The sequence below is a fragment of the Canis lupus genome, chromosome 14, assembly GCF_003254725.2.
Source record: "Canis lupus dingo isolate Sandy chromosome 14, ASM325472v2, whole genome shotgun sequence".
NCBI classification, from domain to species: Eukaryota; Metazoa; Chordata; class Mammalia; order Carnivora; family Canidae; genus Canis; species Canis lupus.
The window spans coordinates 18158392-18184111 of NC_064256.1; the positions used below are offsets into that span (position 1 = coordinate 18158392).

Genomic DNA, 25720 nt, shown 5'->3' on the forward strand with positions numbered 1-25720 from the left:
TTATCCAGAGGAAAGCTAGGCAGACTTTAGATAGAGTCCTGCAGGACTGAATGATTTATGACCAAGAGAATGAGGGCTGCACATAATACATAACATCAGAATTTCAAAAAGACTTTATTGAGTTTGGCCACACATTCCATGAACAAAACCACTCTCCCTCAAAACATTCCAAATAGTTGAATGGTGATACCAAGGAGGATAGGCAGAGGCAGTGAGGTAACTAAATATTTGCCAAACGTCGAACACAGAACAGGGAATGTTCAGAAACATTATTTAATATGTATCCTAATTTTACAAATAAAAAACTAAAGCTTAGGGAGGTGAGAAGTATGACGTGGTCAAGTCATACGGTCATGCGGGAGAATGAGAATGTGAGCCCACATTTGACCTCGACTCTTATGTTATCAGTAATATCCAAGGGTCTATTAATAATAACGTGGTTATATTTCCAAGACTCTGTGTACCCTCATACGTTTTCTTTAAAATTTCACAATCAAACTTTTTAGGATACCACTACAGTACCTTTCCCAAGAACACCATATATTACATTGCTAAACTGTGGTTCATGAATTTGTTCGTGGTTTACCCTACAGACTAAGCCCCTGCTCAATCATTTACAATAACAGATGCATAAAGTTGATGCCAACCCACAATCAGCAGAATATATTTTCAACTGTCATACTAACTGGGTGATCAGGCTTCTATCTCAGAAGGAGACATATGTGAGATAATTGGTCTAGCACTAGGGCTGCAGGTTCCAGACAGCAGGCAATTTTTTTCTCTGCAACTTTCAACTCAATTTCCAACCTTGGTCTGTGCACGCATGGTCTAAAAAACTCTTTTAGCCACTCAACAGTGGCCAAGAAAGCATATCCAGTTCATAGTCATTTATGATTTGGGGTTTTCTTTTTATAGAAAAGTGGGATCATGTTTTTGAGGTCCTGAAAGTCCTTCAAATCACGTGAGGCTAGCATTTTACCTCTGCCACAATCAGTTCACTGGAAATGCTAAGTAAAAGTCCATGAAAAGAGGACAGAAGTGAAAATCAAGGTTGTAGAAAATTTGGGGAGAAAAGAGAAAGAGAATCAATCCTATATAACACTGCTTGCTTCAAAAGAAAGAAAAAACTGCACCAAAGCTTTCTCCATTGGAGCAGTTGGTTTTGTTCCCTGACTGCTCCCCCACATATCTAAGTGCAGTGAGTACATTCCCAACTCCTACTGCCAAGTTAAAATGAAAACGTTCTCAGTCTAGAAATGATTGAGGTGGTTTTCTTTAATCAAATTAGAGCAGCCAAATGTTCCTTTCAAAGGTAACTGTCTACTCTGCAGCTGTATGCAAACTACCACATCAAATGTGAGGGAAAAAATAGCGATCGAATTGTGTCCTTACAGTACAGTGCTGGCTGCAGAGATGGAGAAACAAAAGCATCCGTACAGCTAAGAATTACATTCACAGTGAGCTTCCAGAAATATGCTGACTTCACAAACTGTGAACAATGTACTGAAACTTCCAGTATATAATTAGCTATTTTGGGGAAGGGAGGAGCGTGGGGGGGGGGAATTCCCCCTTAAAAACAGCTAAGCAGCAATAGATACCTTGAGTCATTTACCCTAGCGACCAAAGCCTCAATGAGAAACATTAAAAGACTGGCTGAGACTTCATGCACAAAAAAAATCTCATAGACCTTGCTTTTTCACTTCCTGTCTCCATCAGAAACACACCACAGTGAGTAATCTTGAGTATCCAACAAGCTTCAATTAAGCTTGTAATGATTCATTTACATGCAGAATTTATTCTTTTAAATCATCAGACATGGGAAATTCCTGCAAAGAATTAATTCATAGTGGTCTTATTTTTTTTTTTTGTATGTTTCTCTTAAGAAAAATAAATTGGTTAACATTCCCTATATGATGTCAAATTAGTTGCTGCACATTATGGGGTTTACACCAGCTGTTGGGATGCTAAATGAAAACCTAGAAATGACTAGGTTTGAAAATCAAGAATGACAATGATCGCAGATAACCAGGTGCAACAGGCAACTGGAAGATGGTGACCATGTTCCTCCTACATACACAGCTCTTTTCCAGATGATTAGACCATCCCGCAAATTAAAGAATGTCACAAAAATAGGGGGAAAATCTACCTCACATGATTTCTATATGTCTCCAGGGCATGTGTTCTTAAACTTTTTTTGCTCCTGGTGAAATGTGTGGGCTACTTCTTTGAGTCACACTATTTTAAATCTATCCAAATGTAAAGACTGTTGTATATATAAAACCTCCTTCAGGTTATGAGCAATTCTCAGGCCACTACCTTTAGCAACACCCAACACTCTTCTCCCATGCAGGAAAGCAAACTTAAAACTGCAAGAAAATAATAACATTTTAATTTTTTAAAATTTTAAGAAATACATTAAATGGGACGTTTAGTCAAAAATGGCAGATGGGTGGGTGCCTGGGTAGCTCAGTCCACTAAGCGTCCGACTCTTGATTTTGGCTCAGGTCATGATCTCAGGGTTGGGCGACCAAGCCCTGCCTGGGGTGGAGTGGGGGGGGCAGTCTGTGCTGGTTGTGGAGCCTGCTTAAGATTCTCTCTCTTTGCCCCTCCCATTCCTTCTCTTAAAAAAAAAAAAAAGATGAAAAAAATGGCAGATCCATTGCAAACATTTGCCTCCAGTCTCTCTCAAGATGTTGGAGTAAAAGAAATAAATCCCATAAGTAAAAAAGATGCCATCAAGAAACTGAGAGTTTAGTAGATTTTCTGGATGACTAAAAATAAATAGAAGCAAGCTGATGGAGGAAAATAGAGAAAGTCACAAAAAAAAGTGGTCTCCAAAGTGGTGAACATGTAATTCAGGAACCATATTAAGAAAACACCTTTAAATTATAGGCAATTTTTATTTCTTCATTTCAAAATCATTATTTTTCTGATTTTCAATATGTATACATCTGTGGACAGATGCATTTTTTTATAAGTTACTGATGATCTGGGGCATGCACCTTTTTAATGAAGGGAAGGCCTGTACCCCAGAATAAGCTATGAGGGCACTGTGGAGAAAGCAGGAGCTAGACTGAGCCAGCAGGTAGGATGGAGAAAGAGAAAGAGAAAGGCAGCCCAGGCAGGGGAGTCAAATGAAGGTGTGCACCAGGTTACTGCACCAGTCAGCATCCCCACTGTCATCCCCATCCCAAGGATGCTGGGATAAAACCTTTCTTATTAATTTGGGCATTTGGGGGTTCTTCCTCATCCAGACAATCAGTTTTCCCATTCACTCAAAGGTAAAGCGAAAGAAAGCAAGAATGTTGAGACTCACCTGTCACAAACAACTACTGGACAAATATATAAAACAACTGTTTTCAGATACTGGGTAGTATAGAATGGTGATTTCTGAGAGAAGAGAAATAAATGAGGGAAGCCCTTAACTGCCCTGGAGGCTTTCTGTGTGGAGGTAATTTCCAGACCACAGGTACAGGGAGGAAGAACCCAGGTGAGGACTACAGTATCATGACTTGAGTAGGAAGGTATCAGAGCTAAGAAAGTGATTGGAATCTGTAAGAGTACTGAACAAAAAGCCACAGGGAAAAAGTGTTTCAGAAATCTACATGGGGGGCTGTCGATTACTTCCTTCTTCAATATTAACCTGCACATAGGAACTGCTTAAAATCAGGCAAAAACTGCTTCTCAGGAAAGAACAACTACTAAGAAACTGTTAATGGAATGATTCCTAGAGCTCACAAAGGGCAAGAAATCTTCTCAGTTTGTTCCCATCAGTTAGAGAAGAAAAGACTACAAAAAGCTAATGCCTTAGTTACTGGGTCTACACTAGCCCTAAAATAAAGCCAACAGTAGATTCCCCTCTCCATAAAACAAAACAAAAAAATAAACAAACAAAAAACACCACAAAACAAACAAACAAACAAAAAAAACCCACCACCACAACAAAAAACCCTAGAAACTAAAAATAAGCCTTGGAAGGATCAAATTGAACCACAAGTAACTTCACTGTCCATCAGAACAAAGTCCAACACCCTTTAAAGGAATAGAACAAAATCCAGCAGTCAACAATGTATAACATTCATAATGTTTGGCATCTGATAAAAAGTATTAAACATGCAGACATACAGTAAAATGTAGCCCACCACCAGGAAAAAATTCAGTCAACAGAAATAGACCCAGAAAGACCAAGATTATGGAATAGCAAATACATCAAAGTAACTATTACAAATATTAAAATATTATAAATATGCTCAAACACCTAAAGGAAAACATGAAAATAATGAGGAAGAAAATGAAAAATATTTTTAAAAAAACCAAATGTAAAATGTACCAAGATAAACTACATGGACCAAAAAAAGTCTTAATAAATTGAAAAAGGAGGGACACTCATTGTGTGTTTCATTCAAATAACAAGCAGCCAGGTTGGGAGTAAGAAGAGAGGAGGAGTCTACAAATGTCCCTTCCCATTGTTTTGCTTAGATTAACCGTGAGAAAATGGTTTGCTTTGCCTAACTAACTCTCAGTAAATGGCTGCAATCGAGAAAAAAGCCCTTGAAACTCAATCTAAAGACTAAATTTTAGCTATATTTAATATATTAAGTATAGGCAATAAGGCAACTCAAGAAAAAAAATGTATTTGTGTGGCCCACACCAAGGACCACAGCCATAAATGTGAGCAGAAATGCTCCTTTCTCATCCTCGGAACCATCCCACTTTGAGAAGGAAATAATTCAGAGCCATAGGGTTTCAATAGAAATCAGAGCAGCAGGAATCAAATACCTGGGTGGCTCAGCGGTTGCGCATCTGCCTTTGCCTCCAAAGTTCCAGGACGGAGTCCTGCATCGGGCTCCTGCGTGGAAGCCTGCTTCTCCTCCCTCTGCCTATGTCTCTGCCTCTCTCTGTGTCTCTCATGAATAGATAAATAAAATCTTTTAAAAATAAATAAATACATAAGTAAATAAATTGAAAAAGGATTAAAATCATAGAGTTGTTCTCTGATCACAACAGAATTTATTTAGAAAGAATTTGAAAAATCCTGTACGTAATTAAAGAACACAAATCTAAGTAACCCAAGGGTCAAAGAAGAATCACCAAAATAAAGTTAAGATATTTTGAACTGAATGAAAACAGAACTACAATAAACCAAAATTTGGGATGCCTGGATGGTTCAGCGGTTGAGCGTATGCCTTTGGCTCAAGGGCATGATTCTGTAGTCCTACATCAGGCTCCCTGCATGGAGCCTGCTTCTCTCTCTGCCTGTGTCTCTGCCTCTCTCTCTCTCTCTCTCTCTGTGTCTCTCATGAATAAATAAATAAAATCTTAAAAAAAAATAAAAATAAAAGTAAATAAAAAGAAACCAAAATTTATGGAAAGTGAATAAAACAACATAAATGCTTGTATTAGAAAAGAAGAAAATTCTACAATCAATAAGCTAAGCTTCTATTTTAAGAAGCTAAAAGAGCAAATTAAACCCAAAGTAAGTAGGAAAAGGAAATAAAGGTAAATATAAACTAGACAAGAGACAAATGATAAAGGAAATTAATGAAACCCAAAACTGATTTATCAGCAATAAAACTATCAAAACTCGACCTGTGTGGTTTAAGGGGGGGGGGATACAAATTACCAATATCAAGATTGAAAGAGGTGACATCACTATAGATTCTGCAGACATTAAAAATAAGAGACAATAAAGAATAAAGAATTTATACCAATAAACTAAGAAACCTACATGTAACACACAACACTTCTTGAAAAATACAAACAACAAAATATGATTTTACCTACACGACCCGATATTCATTAAGGAACTAGAATTTTTAGTTAAAACCTTCCCATAAAGAAATGCTGGGCCCAAATAACTGAACTGGTAAATTCTATTAAATGTATAAGAAGGAATTAATATTAATGCTACACAAAATCTTTCAGAAAATCTTTCAGACGAGCTCTCAACACTCAACAACTCATTTTATAAGGCCAGAATTACCTCAAAATCAAGATCTGAAACATTATAAAAAAATTACAGAACAATACCCTTCAAAAACATAGATGTAAAAATTCTGAGCAAAATTACAAAAAGCAAAATAGCAAGAAACAATTTTAAAAAAGAACAAGGTGGGAAAAAAAAAAAAAAAAGGAACAAGGTGGGATGCCTGAGTGGCTCAGTAGTTGAGCATCTATCTGCCTTTGGCTCAGATTGTGATCCTGCGTTCTGGGATGGAGTCCCACAGCAGGCTCCCTGCATGGAGCCTGCTTCTCCCTCTGCTTGTGTCTCTGCCCGCCCCCGCATTCCCCCATGTGTGTCTCTCATGAATAAATAAATAAAATCCTAAAAACTAATAATAAATAAAAATAAAAAAGAACAAGGTTGGAAAACTTACACTATCTAATTTCAATACCTACTATAAAACTACAGTAAATAAAACACCATGGCAGGGCAGAACAAAAGAAATATGAATCAATGGAACAGAACAGAGTCCAGAAATAGACCCAAATGTATATATGGTCAACTAATTTTTTACAAAGTTGCCAATGTAATCCAAAACAAAAAAAGCAGAGACTTTTCAACAAATGGTACTAGGAAGCTGGATATTTGTGCCAGTAGAAAAATGGAACTCTTAACTCAAGCCACATACAAAGATTTGACTTAAATGTATCAGACTTAATATAAAAGCAAAATCATAAAATTCTAGAAGAAAAAAATATATATATATGCCTTTGGGGTAAGCAAAGATTCCATAGATAGGATATAAAAAAAAGGACAAACCATTAGAGAAAAAATGACTTTGGAAAAATTAAAATCTTCTGTTTGAGAGACAGCATTAAAAAAAAGGAAAAAAAAGGAAGCCATATGCCTAGAGAATATATCTGTAATACATATATCTGACAAAAAACTTTTTCAGAATATATAAGTAATTTTCACAATACAATAAGATAACCCAATTTTAAATAATCGCCAAATATCTGAATAGATATTTCCTGAAAGAAGGTAAGAGAATTGCCAATAAGCAAATGAAAAGACGTCAATAATATTAGTCATTAGGTAAGTGCTAATTAAAACCACAATGTAGTATCAGTTCACATCTAATATAGAATGGTTAAAATTAAAAAGACTGACAATACCAAGTGTTGAATAGAATGCAAGTCAAATGAAATCTTCACACATTTCTGGTGGAAATGTAAAATGGTACAACGAGTCTGGAAAAGTCTGGCAATTTCTTTAAAAATTAAACACACATTTGCCATACAAGCCAGCAAACCACATCTAGGTATTTATGCAAATGAAATGAATGCATATGTCATATCAACACAAAGACCTGTATATGAATGTTTATAGGAGCAGCATTCAAAATAGCTCCAAACTGGAAGCAACACAAGTAACAATCAAGATGTGAATGGATATAAAAATTGTGGCAAATCCATATACTGGGAAAGAATGAACTACTGATACAGTAAAGATGAAAGAATTTCAAAATTAGTGATGAAAGCCAGATGCAAAAGAACACAATGCTGTTTGAATGTATACAGAACTCTAGAAAGGACAAATATAATCTATTAGGACAGAAAGAAATTTAGTGGTTGCCAGGGGTCCAGGTAGGGGAGGAGATTGATTGCCTGAGGAACTTGAGGGGTAACAGAATTGTTTTAGATCTTGATTTTGAAAGTGGCTATGTGGTTGTATAAATTTGTCAGGACTCATAAAAAGCACAGTCTTAAAATGGGTGTCTTTAACTGCATATAAACTACATCTCATAAACTTGATTTTTTTTCTAAAAGCAAAGGATATCCAAGCATCACAAGGCATTGAAAGAATCCAGCAATAGGAAAAGAAAGCTAAAACTAACATTTACTAAAATAAAGATAATATGGAGTTTTTAAACATTTGGAGCAATTCAAAGACATTATTACACCCATAAAACCAGAACAAAATGCTTACCCCCCAAAAAAGCAAACTGGGAACAACAACAAAAGATGCTTTGAGGTTAAAATATAATTGCCAAGAGTAAATTCAATATACAGTTGGGAAAATAATAGAGAAAATTTCTCTTGAATATAGAGCAAAACAAAACCAAAGCAAATAGAATAGTGAGAAAACAGAAGAAAAGAAGGCAAGACACACAGAAAGATCCAACCTGTAAAACTGAACTTAAGGGACTTCAAGGTCTCACTTAAAGATCAAATATCTAAAAGAAGAGTCTTGGAAATGAAGAATAGAATAAATAAATAAATAATTTTTAAAGTAAAATGAAACAAATCTACACATAGATCTTACAGAATGCCCAGCAATTTTAATTAATTTATTTATTTTCAAAGATTTAGTTATTCATCTTAGATAGAGAACACAAGCAGAAAAGGCTTAGGGAGAGGGAAAGAGAAAACCAAGCAGACTCCCTGCTGAGCATGGGCCCGATGTGGGGTTCAACCCTATGACCCTGAGACCATGACCTGAGCGAAAACCAAGAGCTGAATGCTCAACCAACTGTGCCACCCAGGCACCCCCAGCAAATTTAATTTTAAAAAGTACCACATAAAATACATATTTCCAAAGAACACATCCTAGCAGTTTCCAGACAAAAACTTACTAAAAACTAATTAGAAAATCATATTGGCAAATAATTTCTCATTGGCAACACTGAACAGAGAGAACAATGGCTTTCAAGTTCAGTGGTAAAAATTTTCATCCTAAACTTCTAAAAACAGTTAAACTACAATCAAATGTGAGGGACAATAAAATGTTTCCAAATTGGTGAGGATTCAGAAAGCTTATCTCTCATACACAATTTCTTAGGAAGTTACTTGCAAACATATACTAGCAAAACAAGGGTGTGAACCACTAAAGAGGAAAGGCCAGGATGTAGGACTAAGTGGCTCCAACCCAAGAAACAGTGAAAAAGTCTCAGGAAGACAACTGTTCATCAGGCTCAGTAAATAACCAGTCTAGAGTAAATCAAAACTTCAGAGAAACTTCAGGAAATGGGCAATTCGGCAGAAATGGCTGGTATGATAAAGTGTTTGAAAAAAAAAGTTTAGGCTGTGACAAAGGCAAACAGTGTATGAAAAAATAGAAAGGCAATTATAAACTCCAGGAAAAACAAAACAGTATAAAAACGTCATGGTCTAAATAAGAAGTACACTAACATAGAGTATAATTTTTTTAAAAGTGATACAGAGTAAGAAATGAGAATCCAGATGTTGGTATTTAAGAAAGACAGACTTCTATGACCTCATAAATAGTTATAACAGTGGACCTGCAGTTGTGGCTGCAGAACAGAATATGAATGTTTAACAACTTTAACAAAGTAGATAATAAAAGTTATAATATTAGGGGCACCTGGGTGGTTTGGTGGTTGAGCATCTGCCTTCAGCACAGGTTGTGATCCCAGGGTCTTGAGATTGACTCTCACACAGGGAGTCTGCTTCTCCCTCTGCCTATGTCTCTGCCTCCCTCTCTGTGTGTCTCATGAATAAACAAATAAAATCTTAAAAAAAAAAAAAGGTGTAATGTTAAAAGGAGTACAAAGGTTAGGGGTTTAAATACCCTTCTCCAATTCAATGGAGAATCAAGAGATATTGCCAAAAATGAAAGAACAAAAACCTGGTCTTTAAGGATATTATCTTAAATTATTATATGAAATAAAAATATCCCTATCTAACAAAAGGTGAAGGAGATGAACAGGGAGTAGTATTAATGAGCTAAACCCTCATCTTTCGGAGCAGGAAGTCAACCAGTATCTAAAGGTTAAGTATTAAGAAAGAGAGCACAGTATTTTATCTAGATTAACAGGTAGAACTATCACAAGCACCAAAAACAGAGTTAAAAGTTGTGTCTGAGTACTGGGAATAGGGATAATTGGGTCAGGAGCCTTGTTTTGTTTTGTTTTGTTTTGTTTTGAAATCATGAATTCTTCTATACTAATCACCAAGTACTAATGTCATGATTACAAAAAAAAAAAAAAGAAAGAAAGAAAGAAAAGAAAAAGAAGAAAGAAAGAAAGAAAAAGAGAGCAAGAGAGACGGGCGGGGGGGGGGTGGTGTGTGGGGGGAAGCCACAAATTCTTTAATACTCTTTCCAATAAGAGATAATGTATGTCCCATCCCCTTGTATCTATAAGGCTTTAAATTAACTTGTAACCAACAGAATGTGGCAGAAATGACACTGCCTGTTCCTAGGGACACTGACAGGCTTTTGGAGCCATGAGCCACCCATCTAAATCCAAATACTCTGAAGTCCTGATGCTGAGAGGGATCCCAGACCACATGGAGAGGTAAGGTGGGACTACAGTCCCAGCTCAGGTCTTATCCTACCTCTACTAGCCCACAGGAAACAGGTTGGAGAATAAAGACATCTCCAGATGATAAAACCCCTAGCTGCTACTTTATCTCCACTTGAAGCTTTCAGACACCATGAAGCAGAAATCTACCATTCTCTCTGTGCTTTGTCAGAATTCCCCAACCACTTAATCTTTGAGCATAAGAAAATGGTATTTTTAAGTCCCTAAATTTTGGGCCACTTGACTACACAACAGTAATAACCAGAACAATTAACAGAAAATTAGAACTACTTTAAATTTAAAAAATACAAACGATTCCCCAAGAACTCCAGCAACATACCTGATATTCTATTCTACTCCTCCTTTTCCTTCCTTCTCTCTGTTTTTAATTCCTTTCCTTCCTTCCTTTCCTTCCCCTCATCCTCCTTCCTCTTCTTATCATTATAACTGTTAGTCTTTATAGCTGGTCATGACTAAGTAATGTCAGATTCCTTATATGACCACAATCAACTTTAAGCAGAAAAGGAAGGTACTTGTAATGGAGCATCAAATAGGAGTACTGGAGCAAGGTTCAAATTGGGACTGGACACTTGGGCTTCACTACTTATAAGGACAGTTACAGTCATTTATATACAAAGGCTTGACAACTTATGTCAAACTCTTTAGGAGAGTGTGTCAACCCTTTTTTATAAAATTTCGATAACCCAGAGAATCTGAAACCATGCCTTATAATTTCCACCAAAACATCTAAATCAATTCTGCTATAAAAGATATAACCATTTAAGGTATCACTTAATATTTTTATTTAAAATTATATTCATAACTTATAAAAACATTAGTGGAAGACCTAGCTTAGGAGTATCCAATCTACTTGCTAACCATTAAAATATCAACCAACTCCTACTTTCTAAGTCAGAATCCAATATACTACTCTAATTATTAGAGACTATATAATCCGAAAGAGTTTTAAGTGCAATACTAATGAATGAATAGAAAAAGAACATATCTGCTGAATTTTGATATTTTTTTAAGATTTTATTTATTCATGTGAGACACACAGAGAGAGGCAGAGACATAGGCAGAGAGAGAAGTAGGCTGCCCACAGGGTGCCTGATATGAGGCTTGATCCCAAGACCCCAGGATCACGACCTGAGCCAAAGGCAGATGCTCAACCACTGAGCCATGAGGGACCCCTAAATTTTGATATTAATTTACAGTTTTACTGCTAATAAAGTTACTGTAAAAGAATAATCTTTAGTCACAGTTTAACTATTCATTCAGTCAGTCCCTCAACAGATGCTTACTGAACTATGTGCCAGGCACTATTCTAGATATGGGGAACGAAGAAGTGAACAAAACACACAAAAATTCCTGCTCATATGGAGCTTATGTTTTAAAGGGAAGTGTATATTCTACGTTAATTCATGCATCACTTCCACAAATATCTGAGTGCTAGGGACAAAGGACAATGTGAAGATGGTTAAGATAAAGTTTCTATGAAAAAGCGATCAGAAAATAAAATTCCATTTCATTATATACAATTAAAGAATGACAGTCTGAGTTTACTTTTTCAACACGTACTGGTTGGGGTCTCTCTATACCAGCGTTTTCATCTACTTTCAGATCACTAGGTTTAAGATTTGGAGTTAAGAAACTTCAGATTTATATAAACTATTCCAAGTTCTACCACCGTATTTTATTTTCACGTCACTGTATCGCTCACCTCTACTTCAACTTAATTCATCTTCTGCCACACCTTGAAAGCGTGTGGTCCTTTCAGACCACAAGATAATTTCCAGACCATTCTCTATTGGCCTAATGATGAGTCACCTCTCAATTTTATCAACTAAGGAAGAGATAAAACTACCATTTTTCATAAACAATGATGCTACTCTTGACTAATTTCAAAAGTCTTGTTTTTCTAGGATTCAGAATTGGTACCACTGAGTCAACCATGCTCTTATATGGTTCTCCTTTTTTTTTTTTATTTTTTTTTTTTTTATTTTTTTTATTTTTATTCATGATAGGCACACAGTGAGAGAGAGAGAGGCAGAGACACAGGCAGAGGGAGAAGCAGGCTCCATGCACCGGGAGCCTGATGTGGGATTCGATCCCGGATCTCCAGGATCGCGCCCTGGGCCAAAGGCAGGCGCCAAACCGCTGCGCCACCCAGGGATCCCTTATATGGTTCTCCTTGAAATCAATCCCAACATTCTGAGTCAGCCAACATTTAAGGAATAAAGAGTAATGCCTCTGATACAGAGTTTTTCTCTTTGCAATATTAACTTGTTTAGCGGAGAACCCAAATGGCATCAACAACCCCAACTTCTAGTCTAATGAACTAGTAGTTAGCTAAATTACCACTGATTAAATCCCATCGGCATGAATAGCAGGATGTCACAACTTTTCATCTGTGTCTTAATGTGTAAAAAGTGTGTTATTTCAAAAGGATGCTTTCCTTCCCAGTTCTTTAAGGGGACTTCCATAATTTAAATACACTTCATACACATGATTAACACTGGGAATTCCTTCTAACCCAATCTTTCAATCTGTCTCAGTTTCTCATGGCTCAACAAGAAAACAGCCCATTTTTACCCAAGGCTACTTAATAACTTCCTCAAGGGATTCTCCATGGTTGAAATGTAGACAGTATCCTCTAAAACTCCTAACTTGAAACCATTCAGATAGTTTCTTGGTTTTCACTAAAAAGTCTTAAAAAAGGGGCACCTGGGTGGCTCAGTCAGTTGAGCATCTGCCTCTTAATTTTGGCTTGTGTCATGATCTCAGGGTTGTGAGATCAAGCCCTGCGTTGGGCTCGATGCTCAGCAGGGAGTCTACTTGAGATACTCTCTCCATTTCCCTCTGTTCTTTCCCCCATTCCACTCTAAAATAAATAAATATTTTTAAAAAAAAGTTTTAGGGGGTGCATGAATGGCTCAGTCAGTGTCTGACTCTTGGTTTCAGCTTGGGTCATGATCTCAGGGTCATGAGATTGAGCCCCATGTCAGTCTCCATGCTCAGTGGACAATCTGCTTGAGATTCTCTCTCTCTCCCTTTGCCCCTCCACCCCACTCTCGCTCTCAAAAAAATAAATCTTTTTAAAAAAATTTTAACTGTGTGACATAAAAAGTAATAATTTTGTTTGAGATTTGAAATTTAAAAAGAGAGAGAGAGAGGCAGCCCGGGTGGCTCAGCGGTTTACTGCTGCCTTCAGCCTGGGGCGTGATCCTGGAGACCAGGGATCGAGTCCCATGTCAGGCTCCCTGCATGGAGCCTGCTTCTCTCTCTGTCTGTGTCTCTGCCTCTCTCTTTCTCTGTGTCTCTCATGAATAAATAAATAAAATCTTTTTTAAAAAAATAGAAAGGGGCACCTGGCTGACTCAGTCGGACCCCAATCTTGGGCTGAGTTCAAGCCCCACATTGGGTGTACAGATTACTTAAAAATAAAATCTTTTAAGAGAGAGAGAACAAGCAATGAATTCAAGTTCTCCTTAATTTGAATAGTGAAATACAAAAATCATCAGACTCCCATCAGTTTTGACAGTGTGGTCCCAGGAGAACTTTGTCCTCAGACCCTCCTACAATAATCCATTAGTGAAAGCATACAGCATTGGGTAAATCTGAAACCAATTACCAATACTCAGATTAATGACTGTATTTTACTATAATTACTATAAACCCAAAATATACCTTTTCAGAAATACCTAGCTCCATTTATACTTTCACCCTATGGGGTGAAAAAATGAAAGTACATACTCCCAACAATCTGCAATATAGATATCTGTATACATGTTGGTTTCCTCCACAAAATTACAAAACTTCTTGAGGTCAGGAATTCATTTTGTTATTAGTATCTTACATCTCCATAACATTTGACCTTCATATATACAAAGTCATTTAATCACAGTAACTTTCTAAAGTCAAAAGAGTAGTAATAATCCTATTTTATGGTGGGGAATCCAAAATGCAAAGACATAAGGAATTTACTCTAGGTCACTCAGCTAACAGGTCAAGGAAGTCAGAACAAGTATTCTAGTATTCTACTACTATTAGTAGATGAAAAATTTCAAACATATACAAATGAAGAGAGAATAGGAAAATGAACTTCTACAAGCTTTAACAATGGTCAACTTGTTTTAACTAGAGTCTATTTTGAAACAACTTCCAGATCTAATATCACTTTTTGGGGAAATATTTCAAGATATAGGTCAATCATATTTAACAAAATGTTGAATATAACAAATAACCCATAAATACTTGCTTAATGCTACAGATCTCATATATACTTTCAGACATTATTACCCAATTCTGACTAAAAAAAGCCAAATCTGAATTCCTAGATGGTACATATCCATCCATTCACAAATATTTATACTGAGCTAGAAGATGCCAGTCACTAGCAAAAGAGGAACAAGAAAACAGTCCCATCTTTTAGGGATCTTGCATTCAACTGTTCTGGATATGCACACATACACATGCATATGCCCATGTGCGCGTGCGTGCATGCATGCACGCACGCGCACGCACACACACACACACACCTCAACCACATGTGTCTTGAGGAACTGGAATTAGTCTGGCTGGAAGAATACTTAACTAATCCTACCAGTTTGTCAAGGTGGAATGAAATTCTCTGTACATATATTATAAAGTCGAGTGGAAGACAATGTTTTAACAGAATTCCGAATCTTGATATTCTTTTAGAAACTATTAGGAAGATTTTCCTTAACTTTGCTCCTCCTGAGTTCTTCCAGTAAAGAAAGCCAACAATATTAAAATTAGTGGGGAAAAAATAATTCAAGCAACTGATTAAAACGTATTTAGAATACCTTCCATTCTTATATTTAAAAATGTTCAAATCATTTCCAACTTCTGAATGTGTGTGCATTTTGTAATGTTCATGTCTTTTTTTTTCATGTCTTCATTATAGTATATAAATTAAGTCCAAGAATGTACAGATAATAATGGGAATTACTTAAATTTTGAAACTCACTTCAATATAAACTATATAGATTGGAGTACAACAAAAATGAAATGTTCTCTTTTCAGTATTTTTCATTATTCCTAGGAAACCAAGCATATATAATCCTATATACTGATTTGTTTTCCCTTTTGACACTCCTTAGTATTAACATTCATGTAAGAGAAATAATCCATATGGTCCCCTCCTTAATAACTGAACCTCTTTTCCATTATTTCATTCATTTGTTCATTTATGAATTTTATTTCCACTGGATATAGAATGCAAGTGGACATGACCACAAGATACTTTCTGCCTTAAGGAGCTTATAACTAGGACGTAGAAAGGTAGAGGATCGTAAGAGGGTGGTTGGGGGGGGGGAGATTAATATCATATATTATATAATAAACAATATAAAGGGACAGATATATATGGATTGTCATAAAGGAGGTCCAAAGATGCCAAGGCTCAAAGGGAATAGAAATTTTAACCAAGTGTAGGTATTAAGGGGTGGGTAGACCACACACACAAAAGGTGGCATTAGGGCTTGCCTCTGAAGGATGGGTAGCATTTCAACAGGTAGAAAACAGTAGTACAGGGAAGGGTACTGAGTGCACATTCTGATATCAGCCCAATTAAAGTTGCAGAGGTGGATGGCAAAGAGCATATTCAGGGAAAATTAAGTAGTCTACTTGCCAGCACAGCAGAATACATGTAGCAAATGCACAGAAGGAATACAAGAAAATCCTATCAAAGCCAAAGCTAGTACTGAAGACAAAAAAGTAGGTATTTGTATAATTTAAAAATGGGTATAAGTATTTGAAAGTTCTTACTAAATAGTCTTAGTTGCAGATGCATTGCAATTAATACCCAATAATCTCCCAGGGTTTAGCCAGAGATACTTGCTAATGCTGTATGCAGCTCTAAAAAGATGAAAAGTTCTCACCTTAGGAATTTATAACTTATTCTCCTTCATTTAGAAAATATACACTAGGCAACTAATAGTTACAGACATTGTGTTATTTGTACATATAAAAGATATAATCTTATAGTCAAGTCAGAAAAAACATGAAATCATTAAACTGAAAATAATTTTTACATCCCAAGGGAGTGTTTTTCTGATATGCGATGACCATTAATCATCCTGTCCTGCAAAGACTGGATATAAACCTGCATCGGAACCTTAGGCCATCCTCAATTTGTATCAATTTGTATTGTAGAAGATGCATATAACCGTGGAATAAAACAGTTGACTAAAAATAAGGTGTTTTACACAGTTGACAAAACAATTCCTACACAGACTAAAAGGGAATTAAACTAGGTCGTATCTAAGACCTTTCCCAATTCAGAAATCCATATACTATGATTCTAATTCTACTGCATTAAAATCCTTTAGGAAAGCCAGACAAGGAGAATTTAAAAAAAAATGGCCACTTCAATGACAAAGCCAACAGTTGCTCAAATTTAAGTAAACTACTAAATGTTTAATAATTATTCTATCCCAAATGGACACCCAGGCTACTACTACACATTCACAGATTTCTGCCACATGCCTTAAGGTACTTTCACTTCACCTATTAGAGAGCTCCATGTGGAGATGGTAAAACGAGATCAAGTATGGCAGCAAACTGGTGATATTCTAAACAACTGCCCAGTGTCTCTTATAAAACTCCTCCGATCGCTGACCTATCTGCCTCAGCAGACTTAGCATTATTAGATCATTACACAAATGATGACCTTTATGTAGGCATGCTTGTTACCAACCACCAGTACCCACTTTCAACAGTGCCTTTTGGCCCTTGGACAAAGCCCAACATACACACACTATCTTGTCCTATTACCAAACCTCCTGCACCCAGATTTCTTTTCTGCCATGTTCTATTACACCAAGAAGTTCACAATTTCCTTCCTAGGAAGACAAGTTCACCTGAATCTCCTGACAAATATAGCAATAGTATGATTAGTTCTTCAAGAAGCAGTAGTACCATATTTGCTTATGTACCTAGAGATTGTTATGTTGCCTGATTTTCAAGTACTTTAATGTTTATTTCATTATATGGGTAGTAGATACCAGAGCCACATTATTTAACAGTTCATTTATCAGATGAGCATTTATATTTTTCCTATTGTTTTGTCTAAAATGAATTCACTATTATTACTTATTTAAGTATATTAACATATTACTTTTTAACCGCAGCTGTTTATGTGATCATAGTTATTATTCCAATTCTTCCAAGGCAGAACTTAATGGATAATCTTTTTTTTTTTTTAACTTAATGGATAATCATCACACTTTTTACAGATAAACTTCAGCAGGGAATACCACAGATTTCAGGAATTTCCTGAAGTGATATGTCACTTATTCCTGGCAAACCATCATCTTTGTCTACACATAGTTCATTTTTCCCAAACTAGAAAGGTATTCGCTTTAACTTCTTCCATCAAACAAACAAAAAGAATTTTTTAAAAAACTGCCACTCAGATTTTAGAACAAGTAAACAACTTAAAAATGGCATGACAGACACGTTGCTTGACCTCTAAACTTTATTTCTTTACGTATAACATAAAAGGGCTAAAAGACTTCCAAAGTCTTTCCAACTCTAATGCCCAGGAGTCTGAAATGACATATGTAACCATCAGATATTTCAATCTGAAAGAACATTCCCTAGGAATCACTGATAGTGAGGTGTTAAAAAAAACAAAAAACAAAAGACAACAGATAATTTCCTCTTAACAAAGAGTCTGTTTTCATTGATATTCACTTGTCCATGTCTTAAACATAGGGAAATAGACCAAGAGATGTTCAAGTTTATACAAGTTTCCCTTCTATAAGCCATTTCTTCCTTAATAGAGACATTCTAATAATTCCAGGGTGATAACAATTATGTAAAAGGATTCAAGTGCAATGCCAACAATTTAGCTTTATCTAGTTCTTCAGCAGGAACAAAGAATGGGCAGAACATAATTGTGAAAATGTATTAAAGAACCCTGATAAACTGGAAACTTCTCAAGGAACTCTTAGAGAATGAAGGGCCAAGCACACTTGTTACATACCAAAACTTAAAAAAAGAAAATTAAACCCCTGTTTTTCCTGCTTTCACTAAAACAAATCCTAATGAACATATCCTTCACCCACAAAATAATACTTTTATTCAGGATTCCCATGAGCAAACCCACCTAAGGATTCAGCTTTATGCTACCTCAAATAATATGCCATGATTCGGTTTTCCTAGAGAAAATAATATTTTTATATTCTTTTTATGTTATATGTTACTGAGATCTTTAAAAATAAAAATCTGGAAAACTCTCCTTGAATAATCATTGAGCTGCGTGGATTTTATTTTATTTTTTTTGGTTGTTTTCTTTTTTAAAGCAGTGATTAAATATGCCAACAATAATTTAACATATTTAGGTATCATAAGTTTAACTTACTTAGAAATGCCATTCGTTTTAATTTCTGAACCAGTACTTGATTTGAATTGCACTAATAAACCTAATCCCTGGGGACAATGCTGGTAGCGCTTACCAGTATCTTTGTAATGATACAACACTGTCGCCTATCAAGGTTCAGTGATCATCTTATTCATTCAAACACAGTGAGGGGGAACTACTTGAGGGAAGTAGGTGTGATTTACCCAGGTATCTTTCCCAGAACCTAACTCCACCGTTTTTAAAAAGTAGGTCCTTCCTAAAGCCTTCTTAAATATGCAAAGCCCAAATGTTCGTATCTATTAGTTACATGTCAGTATCATCATGTAGAAATCTATTTGTATGTCTCTCCCTAATGCTTCAAAAAGCATATGACTCTGATTAGTGTTTTGGTTATCTTACTTAATCAGCAAATTCCTGGTAACCAAATTATCATAAATACTAGTTGCTCCATAAAACTAGTTAGGCTAAACATAGCACATCAAGCCCATGGAAATAAAGAGAAGTGAATTTTTAAAGAGAAGAAAGAACTACTCATCTTATTACAAAGTAAGTTCTACAAGTATGGAGACTTTTTCTGACTTGTTCATTAACGAATCCCCAGTTCCTAGCAGGGTCTGGTACATAATAAGCCATCATTAAATATTTGGTCAATCAACAGGATGCTGATAAAACATTTTATCTACCGATATATATATATACATATATATATATACCGATATATATATACATATATATATATATATACTGTGTTCAGAAGCTAAAACAGGATTCCTTTGTGGAGTGCAGAAGCTCCAATATAGGTTCACACAGAAGTCGGATTCTGGCAAAGGTTCTAGGATTGGGGATTACCAACTGTAAAATAAAAGTAAATTTACATGCTAGACATTGACTGGCTGATCAAGCCCAGGCCTGGGATACATCAAGCACGGGTAAACAAGAATTTCAAGTCATTACCCCTGTGCATACAGGCGATGCCAGTGCCAGCAATAACAAGTCAGCCTCTCTGGCAAATCCATCAAAATTAAATCTTAAACTTTTGAAAAAACTAATATGTTTATTATGCTCCTGCAAGCTTAGAGGCTTAACTACCTGTGGGAAGGGCCTATAATTATGATCAATTACTTATGACTTGAAGGCACTTACAAAGACATCTGTCCTTTTAAGAAGCCTTTAGAGAACCAGCCACAGCGCTGTAAAACTGGTCCTGTGGGGCACACCAATACGTCACAGGTATGGGGGGTGTCCAACTGTGACAACTCTTCCCTTGGAAAGAAAAGAAGCATTGTCACCTATCCTTGATTCTGACCCTCTCTGAACAAATATTAGCAACCTTCAAAATCCTGAATTCTTAGTCTAGTTAAGCAGGTCATGGGGACCAATGAGTGCCCCAAAGCAGAGGCTGAAGAGAATAAACAGGAAGGAAACCAAATGGAATGGAGATACATAGCTCATGAAGATGACATCATCAATACTCTTCTCAAGTGTCACTGAATTTCATGGCATATGACTGATGGTCTTTTCTGACAAACCACAGGCTCACTACACCCAAGTACCTTCTTGGTTCCAGACCCTGTAACGTCTGGGATGATTTGTTCTATAGAAAAGGTCAGGGGAACTGATGCTTTACTAGGAGCTTGTTTGGAGGCGAGAGCCCCACGAGTCAGCATGGAAACATATAATACTTGGACATTTGAAGCATTTTTAAAATTACAAAGTACTCTCATATACTCTGTCTCAGCTTTTCCTCACAACTCCTGAGAGGTAGGCACCATCATTACCACTTAACCCATAAAAATAAGCTCTTTAAAAAACCTTTAGATAACTTTGTCTTGAATTTATAAGTAGTCTCCTGAAATTTCTCAGTACAGAATCCAAGTCATGGGTCAGTTAGAAATCTCTAAAGACAAACCAATTTCAAGAGGATAAATCAAGAGTATAAGGATGGGTTAGCCAAAATCAAACTCAACGGCAAAACCCATCCTGTTATAGGGATAGTCCTTGTAAAAAATAGTATTACACAGGGGTGCCTCTGTGACATCTCTATGTTGGAAGGACAGTATTTTTAAAAAATTTATCTACATGTAATGGTCCTTAATCGGACACACTCCTGAAATTCTAGGAGTAGAATTTATCCTTTGGGAAGCACCTAGGTGATTCCTCCAGGAAGATGACTAAGTTACAGGGGCCCAAATGTACTCTCTCCTTTTCCCTCCAATTATCACAAAGGCTCGCAGGAAGAGCTTTTCTTGGTTTTCAACAAAGAAAACACACACAAAACGTTATCTACTGCTCTTATGTTTAATTCCATCTTCCTTAAAACACTCATTCTCCTGGCCTCATTATCCTTCATCCCCTGTCTTTTACTGGCTAAAGCAGAAGTATAATGGGGGATCCTATTTTCATAGCTATTCACTACCTTATTTATGTATTTGTGATTCTTTGCAGCCTTCTAGCCTAGTCTCACTGTGTTGGGAACAAAGCACCACACAAATCACACAGGATAAGGGGAGACAAGTCAAAACCTCCCAGGAAGATCTGGTAAGACATTTGGGCTCTGTGTCTCTAGAGGTCTTGGTATTTCAAAGGTCAGTGTTGGGTCTCTTGACTTTGATGACTAATGTTAAATTGTTTGACTTTTTACAAAAATATTTAGCTGTGCTTATTAACATACTTTCATCCACAGCGCACACAGTAGGCATGTGCTGGAACAGACTCCTCAGAGAGATGAGAAGACAGAAAGAACACCTCAAGATTTCCTTTTTCAAACACACTATCTTAAGAGTTGAGATAAGTAAAATCACACCAGAACTGGCAGAAGTTTCTGTGCATTCCTCTTCTACTTAAAACTACGTATATTTGTTTAGAAAAGAAAAGCATGACACACCACACAATGTCAACCACACAATGGGGAAATTCCAGGATCACTAAGAAAACACCATTATCCTAGTCACACACACTTTAGTTTAATTACTGGTTACCACACAGGAGAGGCTTTAAGAAATGCGGTCTTTTCATCCACTTTCCACATCCCCTCCAGAAAAAGCAAACGGAGAACACTTAGAATCTGAAGACTCCACATCTTAGAGTCACACATCACCACTTCTGAAAACTATGCACCTCGGAGACGTAAAGTCATACACAAATAGGCAACATTTGTGGCAGAAACTTTGTAGGCGACCCTGTTGGACGCTTATTTATCATTCTAGAACTTCAGTAAGAAAAACGACGTCATCGGCAAGAATAGTCTTACGTCTCTACGTTTTTCAAACTTTATTTATACCAGGCTCCACGAGGAAGGGTCTCATCCTACCAGTTCTCATCACCTCCTGCCACTTCTCTTTATTCTCAGCCTTTCAAAAATTCCCCAGTGGCCAGGGAAAGTATGAGGGGGCTGGCAGGGCACGTCTCGGGTCGGCTCGTTCCCTACGAGGCTCCCAACTTCCCGGACCCCCCTGCGGGGACAGCAGGGAGAAGACAGAACTTGCACCGCGGCGGGGAAGCCTGCGCAGGTCACATTTCCTGACTCGTCTTTCTGCTCGCGGTCTGGCAAGGTCGCCGGCTCCGGCCTGCGGCTCTGTCGACAAAACTTTCTCTCGCTGGGTGAGGGCAGCGGGTCGGGCCGTGCCTCCCCGGCCGCCCCCCCCCCCGCCCCCCGCGCCCCGCGCCCCCCGCGCCCCGCGGCTCCCGGGTCCTCCCCGGGCACGCGCGGCCTCCGACGGCGCGGGCGCCGCTCCCCCGCTCACCTGACCACGTTGGGGTGCTCGAAGGTCTCCAGGTGCCTCAGCACCGCCACCTCGCGGATGGTGGAGAGCGGCATGCCCTCCTCGCCCGTCTGCACCCGCACGCGCTTCAGCGCCACGAAACGGCCTCCGTTCTTCAGGTCCCGGGCCTTGAACACCTTCCCGTAGGCACCCTCCCCGATCTCCGCCACGCACTCGTACTGCTGGTCCGCGCGGCTCAGGCCGTCCTTCTCCATGCCGCCCGGACGCCGCCCGGCGCGGCACCGCTGGGGCGGGCGGGGGGCGCGCTCGGCTCGCCTCCGGGACTCCCTGGCCCGCTCCCTCGCGCCCCGGAGCTCGGTCTCGCTCGCCCTCGCCCTCGCCCCCGCCGACTACCGCGCTCCGGCGCTCGGGTTCTCGCGGCCGCTGGGGCTGGATGGAGCGACCTCCCCGCGGGCGGGCGCAACCCCGGTGCCGCCGCGAAACTCCGCCTGCCGAGTCGCCAAGGAGCGAGCCGATCCCTCCTCTTCCCTCCCCGAAGCGCAGTCCTCTGCACAGACACCGAAGCGATTACATAGTCTCTACCCCTGCGCGTCTCAGTCCACAAGCCTTCCACCTAAAAGAAGAGACGGGAGGACAAGAAAAAGTGCAATCAGACATCCCGGGCGCCTTCCTCCGAGTTCCCGCAGACTCCCCTCCTCCTACTCCATAGAGCCCCCATCGCTACCCTCGGCGCGCTCCTGCCCTCTCCCAGGCTGCTTAATCCTTCCTGGTTCCTCCGAGAAAAGCGAAGTTACTTTTCTTTCCCTGCAGAGCTGGAGCCGTCTTCGCGCAGAGAGGTTGCAGGGGCCCCTCGGGGATGAGCGCGCGGCGCGGGACGCAGTGGAACGGGAGGGGGCGTGCCGAGCAGCCCAGAGTGTGCCGGGAGCGCGGGGGAGGGGAGGTGCCGGGCACGTCAATGTCACGGCTTAATATTTATCCCTACATCATTGTGTTGCACTGCTACCCACCCCGCCCCCCCGGGCCTGGGCGTGCAGGGAGAGGGGCTCCGGGGTGCCGTGGGGCTTTCGGGGGTTGTGCCCAAGCTGCTGTGGAGGGGCTGTGGGTCCACCCGTGTGGGGCTGCCGAATGTGGGTGGGGGCTCCCGGGACCCTGTAACCCGATGCTGGGAGTGTGCGAGGAGGGGTGGTCAGACATCTGCTGGGAAATTGCTTCCTTTCTTTCTACTTTCAGTTTTTCTGCGAGGAGACATTTAAAAACGACTTGCACACACAAATGGTCTTTTTGGGGTAAAGAAGTCTGGACTGGAAACGAAATTCTTCCTCCGACTCGGAGGACCTCCCTGGTGGAAACCCATGAGGTCGGGGAGGGCTGGGGCTCCCGCTACTCGGGAGTGGAGGAGCGGTGGGGCCCCAGAGGGGGGAGTCGCCCAAAGGACCATAAGGGTGGGAGGACGGGTTATTCGTCGCACTTTGGCTTGTCATCTCCTGAGAGAGTAACTGCGGGAGGAAGGTAGCGTAACCGCGACTCGCCCTGAAATCCTCAACTAATTTCAACCTCATCAAAACCCAACCTCCTCTTAAAAAGGTTGGGGGTGGGAGGAGTAAATGCCAAGCCTCGGGGGTGAGAGAGAAGGGGCTGCGCCCTGGGCGCCGGGACTCCGAACCTTTCCCCACTCCCTGGAACTTCTCCAGATCTTCTGGATCTGAAGTTGCAGAGGTGGCTGCTCCATTCCTCCCTCCGCTCGAGGCCTGGTCTCATCAGGCAGGGGCCAAACGCGCCCCCCGACCCCCCGACCCCGCTCGGGGCCCTCCGCACAACACAGTGCGGGGGTGGGGAGGCAGGGTAGGGACACGCTTTCCCCTCCCCATTCAGTCGTAATCCAGGGCCGCCGCGGCCTCGGCGGTACATTCGCCACGCCGGCCGCGTGTCTGGAATCCCCGGGACACCTCGGAATTACCTGCCCCGCACCGCCGGCCGCTCGCCTCCTGCCAGGAGTTAAACAAATGGCGCGATCCCCACGGCGTGCTGGCAGAGGGGACCGCAGCGAGCGCAGGGCCCCTCACACTCCATTCAAAGCTCTCCTTAAAAGGTAAAGGCGAGTCCCGGGGGAGAAAGGACTGAGCCCCCCAAGAGCCTGCGCGGGGGTCCGAGCCAGGCCTAGGGCCACACAGGTAGCCGCGGAGCCGCCGGCCGCGCCGCCCGCCCGCCCCTCCCGCATCCCCCTCCCCGCCGCAGTCCGACCGGAGGCTCAGCAGCTCCGGCAGCGCCGCGGACGTCCCACCCCCGCAGGGAGCTGCGCCCGCTGCCCCCGCCCGGCCCCGCACCGCCCGCCCAGGCTCCCCCCTCCCCCCCGCTCCCCGGACGGTCGGCTCCGGCGGAGAGAAACGGGAGCAACAGTGCCTTTTCCCCCCCTCTCCTCCACTTTTTTTTGTTGTTGTTGTTGCTTTCCCACGCTGGCTGAATGTGACTTGACCCCATTTCAAAAAAGTTTGACATAGTGCTTCAACATTTCCGCATTCCTCCGCGACTACAAAGGCTGCAGCCGCCTCCTTCTGCTTTCTGTCTCTGCTCTCTGTCTTCACACTCAATGAAATCCTTCATGTGCCTCTCCCGAAGCCTGCCAAGCACCGCAAGGGTCGCCACCAGCGCAGCGACAAGAGGCCGCACGGGGACCACGACTCCCGCGTGTGCGCACACGCAGATGAGCCCCACGTGCACACTGTGGGGCGCGCTGCGGGGCCCGGCGCTGCTCACCGCGGGGTGTGCGTTCTAACTCGGATACTGCAAATTAATAAAAGTAAACTGGGAAGCTAAACGCCAACGTGCGTCCTTGTGGGGCTCCAAGCCCGTGCACTGGCCGCCTGCGTGCACTCCTCTAAGTGTGCATAACACCCCCGCAGGGGAGGGGGTTCCAGCAAGAAGCCTGCGTTAACATTGATCTCGTGGTGGAGAAGGTGGAGGCCACACCCACACCTCCGCGAGCTGGAGAGTGAGCTCCGGTGGGGAAATGAATGTGGGGCACGGAAGCACAGTGTCCCGCATGGAGTCCCCCCCGAGGCAGTGCATTTTAAACTCTAAAGGGTAGATTATTCTCTGAGGGTCCGAGCGGAGTTTATATTCCGCTTTAAGGAGCCTGATGAGTGCGTGGGTGTTTGCGCGCACGGCTGTGTGGGAGCAGCACCGGATCTTAGTGTTGGGGGGTGTCCCTGGTATGGGATGTCCTTCCCTCGCCAGATTAGGAGAGAGTCCTCTAACTCCCCAGGACTGGTCCCCATCCCTAGCCCGCCTCGGGTCGTAAGGGGTTAACTACAGCCGATTCCGAAGACGTACACCCCCCA

General features: G+C 40.6%; 2 protein-coding genes across 3 annotated transcripts in view; one reads left to right on the forward strand and one right to left on the reverse strand.

Moving 5' to 3' along the window:
- Positions 1 to 22636, reverse strand: part of CDK6 (cyclin dependent kinase 6) — a 241585-nt gene extending 218949 nt beyond the window's left edge. For both annotated transcript variants that reach the window (XM_035698480.2, XM_025471371.3), the window contains exon 1: positions 22404 to 22636. In XM_035698480.2, coding sequence (XP_035554373.1) covers positions 22404 to 22636 — 233 coding nt within the window. The remainder of the gene's footprint in view (positions 1 to 22403) is intronic.
- Positions 22637 to 23238: 602 nt separating this feature from the next.
- LOC112674932 (uncharacterized) lies at positions 23239 to 25197 on the forward strand. Its single transcript, XM_025471374.3, has 3 exons — positions 23239 to 23891; positions 24255 to 24471; positions 24871 to 25197. Exons 1-2 carry the CDS (start codon positions 23239 to 23241, stop codon positions 24379 to 24381), a joined length of 780 nt encoding a protein of 259 aa, XP_025327159.3. The 3' UTR covers positions 24382 to 24471; positions 24871 to 25197.
- Positions 25198 to 25720: the final 523 nt, after the last annotated feature.

Bases quoted from the DNA above. Each gene is read 5' to 3' on its own strand.
- LOC112674932 (XM_025471374.3), top strand. From the start codon at position 23,239: ATGAGCGCGCGGCGCGGGACGCAGTGGAACGGGAGGGGGCGTGCCGAG. The intron at 23,892-24,254 runs GTAGCGTAACCG...CTCCCCATTCAG, and splicing joins AGAGTAACTGCGGGAGGAAG to TCGTAATCCAGGGCCGCCGC.